Source organism: Miscanthus floridulus, chromosome 10, assembly GCF_019320115.1.
Source record: "Miscanthus floridulus cultivar M001 chromosome 10, ASM1932011v1, whole genome shotgun sequence".
In the NCBI taxonomy this organism is placed as follows: domain Eukaryota; kingdom Viridiplantae; phylum Streptophyta; class Magnoliopsida; order Poales; family Poaceae; genus Miscanthus; species Miscanthus floridulus.
Genome location: NC_089589.1, coordinates 97,115,590 through 97,128,133, shown reverse-complemented (window position 1 = coordinate 97,128,133; position 12,544 = coordinate 97,115,590). Strand labels below are relative to the sequence as shown.

The window sequence follows — 12,544 nt, the reverse complement described above, 5'->3', positions numbered from 1 at the left end:
GTAGATGGGTCCCACTGCAACATGTGCAACACCAGATCTACTTTTACAACATCTTGAGGAAACATTTGCAGCATACGTCCAAAATAGTTAAAACACTTGCAAAATACATTTGAAACACGAGGAAAACACATATGTAGCCATTGCAAAACATATGCAACACTAGATGAAACACTTGCAACATAAGTGTAAAACATATGCAACATCTAGATAAAACACGTGCAACATACGTCTGAAACAACTAAAATATTTGGAACAAACACTTGCAACATACATATATAGCTAGCCATTGCAACATATGCAACATCTTGATATACTTTTACAACATACACATGAAACACTTGCAACATGCATATGAAACACATGAAATACTTGGAACATATACTCGCACCATTCGCTTTTCTCCGCAACATTTTCTTGCTGCTTGGACGAATCGAGGCTCGTCAACGCAGAGCTCGATGCTGGCATGAAGCTCGAAGCCACAGAGTCGCCAATGCGGATCTCATCGGCGGTACAGATCTTGGTGGCGCAGAGCTCACCGGCAGCGGCGCACGTAGAGCTCAACGACGACACGTAGTGCTGGCAGCGCGGAGCTCAGCGGGTGCGGTTGAGGCCTGCAAAGAGGCGTGTGAGCTGCAGCGCGGGGTGAGGAAGCTGATGGGGTGGTCGGTTTGGATGGATGTTGTACGGAGGAGGGCGCTCAAAGGCACTGGAGCTAGCGGCAGCCATGGAAGCTGGGCGGGCGGCCATGGCGCTCGGTGCCTGCGCTCTTGAGTAGAGTGAGAGGGAGAGGAGCGAGGGCAAGCAAATGGGAGAGGGAGAGAGGGCGCTGGCTCAGTCTCCACACTTGCGCGAAACCCGAGGCGACTAGTGGGGGCGCGAATGGAGCATGGCAGCCATGCATCGGGCGTGTTCTATCCTGGACATCCTTCCTCTCCCTGTTGCTTTGAATAGAGAGACGGAGGAGAGTTAGAGACAAGATGGAACTAGAAAGGATACTTATATGGTGGGTAAAATACATGGACACTATGAGGCCACGTAGTGTCCGACGTTTGGATGAGGGACAAACGCCCGTAGTGAAGCATTATCGATAATCCATGCCTCATGCCAACAGGCACAAGACAGTCATGGAAGCATGCATATGGATCACCCCTTTTTTCCAAATTCAAAATCTTCCGTTTTGATAACAAGGAAAACACAACTACCCAAAGATTTAAAAAAATGGAATTCAAAACATCATTCAACACTGAGCAGCTCAAGAAAATCAAGGAAAGAGGTGCAGAACATATCAAACAAATCTCCAATGTACATGGTGCTGGCCGGCACCCGCTTGCATGCAGATAAACACAAAAGCTGTGCTGCAAGATCGATATCACAATGGAGCTGGCGCCGCCGGTGAGCCGCCGCTGGTTTGGTCCTGCTGGTAGAATGGCAGCACGGTGTAGACAGTCTGCATGACAGTCATGACGACGAGGAAGACGGCGGCAGCGAGGGACATGAACGCCCAAGGGCTCCGGAAGTAGGTGTGGACCAGGTTGGCGCGCCACAAGTTCCACGGCTTACCGCAGTAGGCGTTCACCTCCCGCTGCACAGCATCCAGCGAGCTCTGTGGCTCGAGCACGACGTCCTTGGAGATGCTGTTGAACAGCTGCGCCACCGCCTTGTCGCTGCCGATGGCGTTCTGGATGATGCTGCTGGTGCTGAGCAGCGCCACGTCCTTGGCGGAGTCGATGATGTTGTCCATGAAGAAGACGTACGCGGTCACGTCATTGCCGGCGCCGACGTGCAGCCGCTCGAAAGCCATCAGGTTGAGGAACATGTACTCGGTGGAGTCGTCCACCGACACCGCCGGCATGCTCAGCACCCCGCCGCGGAACCGGATGTTGTGGAGGCTGTCTGAGTTGGTCTTCCTGAACCGGATCCCGGCCTCGTACAGCTCCACCGCCGACCGGATGATGTCCGTCGTATCCGGCGCGATGTCCCGTGACAGTACCTGTGGCGGCAGCTTCGGACCGTAGAGCATGCTCCGGCGGCGCACGTCGAGCGGGTGGAGCCCCAGAGTGCTGCCCGGCGGCAGCCGGGATGATGAGGACCCGGACATGAACCTCAGCACCATCCTGTTGATCACGTCGGCGCTCTGATGCGTTCGTGGCACCATCCATATGCACAACAGCATGCTTATTCACTTGGCCTCGTAAGTCGTAATACTAAGTAAAAAAATGAACTAATAATCTTGTACCGGAGGCTTGCCAGTCTCGACGGCGACGAGCTTCTCAAGCAGGAGCAACGGCAGCTGGTTCTCGAGCATGAGCATGTCGCGGCGGATGTATGGCACCATGTAGAGCACCCCATGGTGGCTGAAGATGGGGTCGTTGGGCGCGTAGTCGCTGACGTTATTCCTCCCGTCCTCCTCGGTGGCCTTCATCACCTCCAGCAGGAAGCAGCCGTCGACAATCATCATCTCCAGGAACCGCTCCCTCCCGTCGGCACCGCGCCACTCGTCGCCGAGGTCCAGGTACGCGCTCTCCAGCTGCTCTGCGACGTCCTCCACGGCGGCCGCGAACTCCTCCAGCGGCCGCTTGGCACGCCGGAGCAGGTGCCGCAGCGCGCGCCGCTTGTGCTCCTCCATGGGCAGGAGCTCCCCGTCGCGGCCGTGGTGGAAGGGGCCCAGCGACACCACCTGCGGCTTGTACGCCTTGCGGTTCAGGTCCTTCATGCATGCCGGCACGCGGTAGATGGAGTGGCGCTGCCACCGCGACACCTCCACCGACGCGTCGGCTTCGTCCAGCGTCTTCTCCACGTCCACCACCCACGCCCTTCTGATGCCGCTCTCGCCGGCCATGGCCATCATTTGGTTTGCTACTCCTAGATGGTTAGCTAGCCACTAATTAGCTAGTGTAGAGCTCTATGGCTAGTCTGCATATATATTTAAATGCATGTGAACGTACAGATAGGTATCGTATTGTACTCCGATCTCTCCCTGTTAATTTCTGTGCGGTAAGTATGACTGGTTTTTAGAAAATATGTGCAACATTTATATTTTTAAATAAATTTATTATGAAAATAAATTCAGCGATCTATATAATAATATTAATTTTATACTATAAATATTAATATTATATATATATATTTAGTCAAAGATGTTTATAGAGAAGCGAAAATATTTATTTAGGGAGAGAGAGAGAGAGAGAGTGGCATATGCGGTTGCTTGTGTTGCATGGAAAGGGCCCGTGCTAGGTGCCCGGCCAAGAAGTAAAGGGGCATCCGGACATGTGCACACATGATCGATCCTGTCGGAACTCTGAAGTCAGACGACCAACTACCTATTTGTTGGAAATTACGGTGCAGCGTGACACGACCACACGACACAACTATAATCGAAACCGTTTACTTTGCGACGACATGTCACGGTCACTAACAAAAATATACATTGACCGTGTGGGAGGGCCAAAAGTGAGGGAGGAATACCAGATTTTACAGCGGAAATGCCATTAGAGAGTTCAGGAGAGCAGGGAACATGTTAACGCATTTGCAGGCTTTATGAAAAGAGATAAAGAAACTATAGTACGAATCTATAACGAGCTTGATGTGATTATAATTATATACTACTCCTGAATAAATTAATTTTTAGGGTTATCTTCGTTTGACTGAATTTATATAGAAAACAACGCCCAGGTTTATAAAACCAAATTAGTATCATAAGATAACACAAAATATATTTTTATAATTTACTCATTTGATTTTATAGATATTTGTGTAGTTTTCTATAGATTTAGTCAAACATAAAAAAGTTTGAGTCGAGACACTCTAGAAATTGATTTATATCGAATGATTAAGAGGGAGTATATCAGAAGGTGGATCAGTGGATAGAGATGCATCGGTGGCTGGGGTTTCGTTTTAGCTGGAGGAAGCGAGGAATATGTAAAAGGCAGGCCTGATGGCCATTGCTGGGAATGCTGTGAGCATGTAGGCGAAAGTTGAGTGCTAAAGAGGATAGAGTAGAGGGCAGGGAAGGTATCATGATCATTGCTCTCGCTATGGTTTCCTATCACCAACGAGGAGGAAACAATTAAAGATGGGGAAGAAGATCTTGCACGTGAATCACGTGCTATATGATCTGTCATCCATTGGCAACATGCGCATCTCCATGAAACCGGTTTGGCCTGGTGGTCACCGCAAACAAATCAAACATGTCAAGGTTTGTGCAAATAATTTTGGTCAATGTTAGAATGTTGGGGGAAATTTTGGAGGATCTTGGAAAGTTTGGTGGATTTAGTGCATGAATTTGTATTTTTCTTTGGTAGATCAACACTAGTATAGGAAGGGTTGGTGGTGACTGATCAACCTGGGCGTTCGGTTAACCAAAACCGATCGGTTTGGTTCTTCGGTTTCTTGACAAATTTGGTTCCTTAAGAAATAGTAACCGATCGGTTCTTTTGAAATATGGGAACCGACCAAATTCGGTTTCGGTTAATTCGGTTCGGTTCCGGTTATGACCGAACTAACCGAGGTGCTAGGAACAGAGAAAAAAATCACAGCATCACACATCGAGCAACACAAATCACTAATTCCAGCAGCGATGAAGAACAAAGCATCGATTTCTAGGTTACAGATCGAAAAACACGTCTCCTTGCTCGCCCGCGCCTGCGGCCCTGCGTGGTGCGCACCACCTCACCTACGGCCCGCGCCTTGCCCTACTCGTCTCTGCGCCGCTTGCCTAGCTTGCCGTCGCACGGCTTGCCTCGCCCTGCTTGCCGCCGCGTGGCTCCCTATCTCACATGCTGCCGTCGGATGCAGGACGAAAGAGAGGGAGGCACGGGGCCATGCCGGAGCGGAGGAGCCGCCGGATCTGAGAGTTGAGAGGAGGGGAAGGGAGATTGGCTGCGCCATGGCCAAGCCACCCGAGCGCTTCGCCTCCGCGTCCGCGTGACGCGCAGCCGAGGAGCACCGCCTCCGTGTGATGCGCCGCCGCCGTGGCTAACCTTCGCGCCTTCGCGGGCAGGGGAGGGGAGTGGGGAGCGGCGGGATTGGGGGCAGCGAGGTAGCGAGGGAGTGGGGAGCGGCGGCGACGGGATTGGGAGTGGCGACTGGGGAGGGATTAGGTCATTAGGATTTAGGGGCAGGCGTCCAGGCGGGGTGGGATGTGAGGGGCGTGGGGCAGGCGGGGCAGCGACCAGCGACTCAACGAGGAGGGGATTAGTTTGGTTATTTCAGGTATTTCGGTTAATGGAGCACTAGAACCAAAATAACCGTAGTAATTTCGGTTCCGGTTATTTCGGTTCGGTTCTCGGTTCTCGGTTATTTTTGCCCAGATTTAGTGACTGAGTCCGAGTGGCTCCTCGAGACAGCTCTCAAGCCGGTGATCCAGGCTCGATCCCTGATATTGGCACTAGGAGGCCCCTGCGTTGGCCTTCCTTGTGAAAAAGTCAACACTCCAAATAGGGTTGCCAAGTGTACATTCATTTAATTTGGGATGCTGGTGGAGAAAATTCATTGTGTAGCAATGTGTGGTTATAGATATGCTTGTTCATCATGGATTGATGGATACTCTCGGGGACACCAAGCAGTGTGTAGCAATGCGTTTAGATTCCGATAGCATGGAGAGGGACTCAGACATTTTTTTTGAAAGGTCGGCAGGGAGCCCCTACCTTTTTTTGTTTTTTAAACACAACCTAGATGTAGGGTCACTCCTGTCCTCTCACTCTTCCTGGTAGCTAGGAGGGGAGAAGACAAGGGTTTCCCACGGTGGGACGAGAATGAAGGTTTAAGAGATGGCATAGTTGAGAGGAATGCGGCAATAAATTCTGGAGTAATTGGCTATTAATTCATAAAAGTCATGTGCGGAACAGCGCCACTCAATGGGTATTTATAGAACATACCCGAGGTGGTGTGAAATTACATCAGGGTTGATGTTGTATAACACACAGCACCACCTATCGACAGGGGTACTGTAGTAACTTCCCATCCTCCTGCCAACCACTCCTCGGATGGTTCTATCTGCCTCCGTCCCCTGGGTGTGTTCTCCCGCCGGTTGCAAGCTGATTCATCGAGGAGCTCCGCCTTCGACGAACCCACGCATGCAGACCTTCTGGGACACCTTGCGAGCTCATGTTCCTTAGAGTCCCCGAGACCTTCGTCTTGTCACTTTCCCTGTCAACCGAGTCAAACGAAGGTTCTATCAGCGGCCGAGCGTCTACAGGGGCGACCTGCCGGAGGCCTTGCCCCACAACACTAGAAATTTGTTCCTGTTGAGATTCGAACCTGGTCTGTTGGGGTGCTACTCAGGAGCTCCAACCACTAGGCTGGAGGACCGTTCGCGGAGTCACACATTTTTACCAACGGCTCAAAAATACGAGCAGTTAATGAAAATATTGTTGGCAAAAACCATTTGTGTAGTAGTGCATGGTGCGGTCATTGATAAATCTCTAAGCCCTCTTACCCTTATGAGTTAGAGCAACTTTTGTTTAGGCACAACACGGAATTCAATTCTAAGACAAACACATGGCATGATTATTGAACAAATCTTTAAGGCGCATGTGGTCCAAGCGATGACATAACAAGTTATACGTCCAATTCCAAACATGCGGACATGTTTGCTACTTCCTCGGTTCTAAATTATAAGACATTTTAGCTCTACAGATACATTGTTTTTACTATGCAGTATCTAGACATGGTGTGTAATAGGAACGGGGATCCCGATCTTCCGTCAGGTACAGGTAACTATCGTTGTGGCGGAGAATGACACACCGATCTGGCTTCAGATCGAAAGATCGAACCCTGCAATCTTAGCACCACAACTTCTCTAGTTATCAACCAAGACACGGATCTGGTTGACCTTGCCAAGAAGGCTAATCTCTGCCTGCGCAATGAAGAACACAAGCAAGAACAAGAAAGAAAACAATCAAATTGCAGATGAATGATTAATCTCACGATGTTGGGGTTTTACAAACCGATGAATGGCGAAACTGTTCTTGACAGATTAATCTACGCAAAATCCAAAACCTAATGACGATGGTGGCGTTTGATTATAAAGGTCTTAGAGTCGTCGCCTACCCTGGACGCGCCCCCTAATGGGCCAAAACACGATACACGGTCCAACGGACCAAAAGACGGTGTCACAGCACCCTGGCAGATTCTAGATGCTGACTTGTTTCAACGTTTCCCGATGATTCCAAAGGTATTTTGACATGAGACCACTTGCATTGGCTTCCTTATCTAATTAGCTTTCCATCCATATGCGACATGGGTGTCATTTTTAGTACATGCTGCTCCTGGACTCCGAGGCAGGCTCAAACTTGAGTTGCTTTGGGCCTCCACCTCAGGGACTCGAACCGAATTAGCCTTGGGCCTCCTTCTTGACTTGGACACCCTTGCTGGCCTCCTACCCCTCCATACCATGTGCCAAACATGGTTGTATGCATGAGTGTCATGTCCTCATCATCCTCCCCTTCTTGACGAAAAGCCGTCCTCGGAGTCGATTGTGCTTGAAAATGATCCTGCACAACACAAAGGAGAACGGGGTTGCGAAGACAAAGGGAACTGAAATAATTGTGAGAAGGAACATGACCATGTTTCCAAGTTTCTAGCGTGTCATCTCGCATAAAATTTTCAGCAAGCATGTAGACTCCATGATCTGAATGCACACGATGTATGTCAACACTATCCTGCAAAAGATTAGAACTAACCAAAGATAATGTAGGAATAGATGGTCTAGCAGACATAGGTAGCAACCAATAATGGTCCCCTTCTTGGAAGTGAACTTGTTTCTTTGAGAAACATGAGAAAATGTTTGTATTATTGTGGCTACCCTCTAAACGATCATAATCTTGTACAACAAAAGGAGAATTCATATTACTACGAACGTATACTCGATGTATCATATATTGTCCTTTGTTGTTATATTTGTCAATAATATGATATGTGTGTTTAGAAAACCAAGGCAAATCAGCATATTTACAAAGGCTCTCCTCCAAACAATCTAGGTTACACAAAACATCAAATTCCATGTAACCCAAAGTATATAAAGAAGACAACAGTTTGAACTCATCAGTTTTAGTAGCAATATGAATAACATGTTTATTTTCAGCACAAGTGACTGGTTCCAAAACATGTAAAACTAAAGCATCATCAACCAATTCATCTTTATCACAAGAAACTTCAAGCAAATTATCATGGGACAGAGATAAATCAAGAGAGGGTTCCACTAACAATTACTCTATGATAGCATGGTTTGTGGAAAAATTTAGTACATTAAAACAATTCTCACCTTCCGTGAGTGTAGCACCATGGGCATTACCTGTGTTCTCAGCAGGAGTAATAGGTGCATTGTGAAGTGATGTTCTAAATTTGCATATGAGGTTGTGAGCTCCTCATTTTCTTCCATGTCATCCTCTCACTTATGTACATTATCATGTAGAAGGTTAGTCATAGCAAGAGGAATAACAACAGACTCCTCTAAATGGAGCACCTCAGCATATGAAGTCAAAACAGGAGGTGGATTAATAAAGGTTTCTCGCATAAGGAGTTTCATATCATTCCAAGTTTGAGGTTTATCAGAAGGATCTAAAGACTCCCACCAACATAAAGTAGAATGTCACAAAACACTAGCTGCATTTTTTACCTTCCTCCTTGGACACATAAAGCGAGTAGCAAATATGTTATCTATGGCAATTTCCCACTCCATATACTCATCAGCACCTATGCCATCATAAGTCAGTGGATACGAACAACCTATCATTGTTAGAAGACAACAAAAGACAACACAAAAGTATTATCCCTATCAAATGACTATGTGGTTGCAGTGGTGTCACTTTTCACAGCAAGTGGAAGCATCTTACCAAGCTCTTACAAAGTTCTTACCAACATAAGCAGTGGGCGGTACAACCGGAGGCTGGTTCGTGATACCTATGAGGCAGTGGTACCAAGATTGCAAGACTCCTTTTCTGTACTGATCTAAAGAGTTTGTGGAGCTTGGAAGGCACACAAAGAATAATATGTATATTTGGCACACAAGTCAGTAACAGAAAGTAATGCTGAATTATAGTCCAAAGTACTTATTCTCGTTGCTAGTCTAAAATGTTCCAACACTACAAGGTTCTACCTCTAATGCCACGCCATATGATTGCAACACCACTAATTTGGTTGCCATGGGTGGGACATATCGCAACCTTTTCAAAAAATGGTTGCAATATGTGCCTATAATGCAACGGACTAAATTTGTTGCAATATGTGTGGTTTGTCGTTGCAACAGGCTTGTGCTACTGCAACCATTTAAGAATTGTGTTGCAATTAGTTGACATTATTGCAATGGCATTTTTGAGTTGCAATAGTATTGGTTTTTGTTGCAATTACCTGGTGTTATTGCAACTATATTGGATTTGGTTGCTTTTGCTTGTAACTATTGCCATGGTTGTTATGGGTTGCAATAATGTTCCATGATGTTGCAATTGCTAGGGTGGTTATTGCAACAAGATTTCTGAATGGATGCAATAGCATGTTCCTATTGCCACGGTTTCTAGGGTTGTAATAATTTTTTGTGGCGTTGTAATTGTTAGGTACTTATTGCAACTACAATCCTAAATGGTCGCAATATCATGTTAATATTGCCATGGTTTTTTTGTATTGCTATAGGCTACCGCTGATGCAACGGCCTAAAAGTGTTGCAATATACAAAATTGGTTGTAATATACAAAATGCTCCCTCATTAGACTACCCCTATAGCAACGGCCTAAAAGTGTTGCAATATACCAAAAATGGTTACAATAGACAAAATGCTCCACGCATTCCCGAATAATGTATTGTATTGACAAAAAATGTTGCACAGAGGATTTGATCCCAGGAACTAAAGTACAAGCAAACACTCATCTACCACTGGGCTACTGAGGTGTGTTCGACAAGATTTCTGAATGGATGCAATAGCTTGTTCCTATTGCCACGGTTTTTTGGGTTGTAATCATCTTCAGTGGCGTTGCAATTGTTAGGTACTTTTGCAACTCTAAATGGACACAATATCATGTTACTGTTGCCACGGTTTTTGTGTCGCTATAGATAATATATTTGGTGAGCCTTTCAGTGATAGCAGCATTACGTGAGCATCATTTGTTCGCTCGATCGCAGTTCAGGCTACATTGATCTCGCAAGAAATGCCACACCCTAGACCATCATGTGAAATGCCATCGCTCATTGTCATCTGGAGGGTGAGCACACAGCCATCAGCCATCAGCCTTCGCCCGGCGCCCCAGGTGTCATCGTGGGAGGCTAGGCTAGCAACCATCATCAGAAGAGGCCAACGCCCATCATCAAGAAGCTTCGGCGAAAGTCATCAATGCCATGTACATGCCATATAATTCATCAAAGCAATCCATAGCAGTATAGTCACAAAATATCATAACTGTGTTGCTTGCTCATGATTGCATATCTCCTAGTACATCAGATAATTTTTTTTGTTGGCATCACAAAATACTTCTAAAAAACCATATCAGGTGTTCCAATCTAAACTCATCTTTTAAACTACTAGGTGAGGTCCAAAAAACTAGCTTCAAATTGTGGCACAAAAGTCCCAACTTGGAGACGAGCTTCCTCTACCACTTTGGCTTCCATTGTCGTATCTGCCAAACACACCTTGGGCGATCCTCTAAAGTATTGCTAAAAGCCAAGTCGAAGGTATTATCCTATATTACCACTACAAGATGAAACTCCCTTTTGCAACCCATATATGTGTTGCTAAAAGCCTATATCAACGTTGCAAGGGTCCAAATATGGTCACTTTCCATTCTACACCGTCTTGAAAATAGAAAAGCTCCAATCATGTCTAAAGTAGTACTAGAAACCCATGTTTCCAAATCTTCAGATAGAACTCTTATTAAAGGATCTTGGCAATCTTTGTTCATTTCATCACTCATCCTGCATAGAAACAACACCACAATTTTGTAAGTGTGGCATTCATATATATCACTCATGATCTCCTAAAGTGTCAAGATATCTGAACATCTATGTGGCTGGCTGATTTGTGAATCCTACAAGTTACAGAATTTTCTAGAAAAATCATAAGTTACAGAATTGATAGAGTAGGTTGTAAGCAGTTAAATTATTGTCGATAGGAGATAGTTCAAGCAAGTAGTAGATCCATAATAGTGTCCATGGTCCCCTTCGTAATGAATAACTATCATTCTGCAAGTAAAGGTCTAATTTTCACTTGTACTAAAACAATGGAGGCAAAAAAGGAATACCTAATAAAAAATTTAGACTTCTCAAAGATGTAACAGAGCAAATGACATCTCTTTCAGGTGGCTGGAAGTAATGGTAAGGGAAATAATATATTAAATCACATAGCTTTAAGGAGAGAGACAATAAAATATGCTGCTCCTTTTTTGTGAAAATTACTGTAACAAGTTAACATTGAAATAAATTACAGTAGAAAAGAAAACCTGGTACCTAGCAAAAAAACAAGAAAGGAATGCTAGAGAATACAGAACTGTTAAGTAAGGTTAATATTCTCCATAGCCTTGGTGGTTTGTCATCTTTCGAATTTAAGAGACCAACAAAAAGAACATAAAATTCTATCAGATAGCAGGACATAAATGTGTCATTCAAACACAACAATACAAAGCCGATTGATATCCATACAAAAATTTTGCAGTTGGACTCCTTAAAAAAAATTGTGCAGTTGGTGAAGAATAAGAAGGGAACATTGTGGCATTTAACATTATCACATCAACAACAGAAACTCAGGTTACATGCATAAACTTAGTTATCCTAGAAACCAAATTAACATTACAAATAGAGAATACGTGAAGGCACGTATGAGCAGTGACAGAACTTATCAACATATACATAATTACAGCTCCCTAACAGACCTAACATAAAAGTTGCATAAGATTAAAAGTTAATGCATCATCTTGAAACCATATTGAATGGAATCATATAATGGGCTTGTGTTTATGAATTCTAAGCACCAATTAAACAGGGAAAATGCATAAACTAAAAAGCATACATACACGATAAAATGGATTATCTGAACTTGGTTCGATTTTGCAGTAATATTATACCGCACAAGGTATGGATTTCATCATGTTAAGAGTTTATTAGACTTGTTATTTTCAGAAACACTAGTCCTTTCTGTATAGAAAAGGAACAATTTTGTAGCTAGTGACATGCTCAAATCAATTTCTAAATGTAAATTTCTTCTTCTTTTGTGGATTTCTAGCCAACTTCTGCATTCAGACATTGCAAATGTGTTCCATTTTGCCACAATATATTCAGAATGATGTGTTATTGATTGAACGATGCACCACACCTGTCATCAAAGTATAACCAAAGAAAGGACTCTAACTGCTAGATCTGAAATTTATGCACTGTCTCTGCAAATGCGTTATTGCACGGAAGGGGAGGGTTTGAGGGAGGGCTGGAGACATGCAATTACCTTGGTGTATGGTAGACAACCGGAGCAATTGGGGGCGCCCTGATTCTCCAAACAGGAGGTGACCGCGGCTAGCACAAACCCTAGATGAGGGGCTCGTCCCTGAAAGAGGAGGCGCGCCCAGGACCC

General features: G+C 45.2%; 1 protein-coding gene across 1 annotated transcript; it reads right to left on the bottom strand.

The window, feature by feature from the left end:
• Nucleotides 1-1,285: 1,285 nt before the first annotated feature.
• On the bottom strand, nucleotides 1,286-2,848 carry LOC136485160 (UPF0481 protein At3g47200-like). Its single transcript, XM_066482098.1, has 2 exons — nucleotides 2,237-2,848; nucleotides 1,286-2,134 (listed from the first exon to the last, which is right to left on the bottom strand). Exons 1-2 carry the CDS (start codon nucleotides 2,846-2,848, stop codon nucleotides 1,370-1,372), a joined length of 1,377 nt encoding a protein of 458 aa, XP_066338195.1. The 3' UTR covers nucleotides 1,286-1,369.
• Between the last annotated feature and the right edge of the window lie 9,696 nt (nucleotides 2,849-12,544).

Coding starts and splice junctions, on each gene's coding strand:
- LOC136485160 (XM_066482098.1), bottom strand. CDS start 2,848: ATGATGGCCATGGCCGGCGAGAGCGGCATCAGAAGGGCGTGGGTGGTG. Junction 2,135..2,236: donor TCGAGACTGGCAAGCCTCCG/GTACAAGATTAT, acceptor CGAACGCATCAG/AGCGCCGACGTGATCAACAG.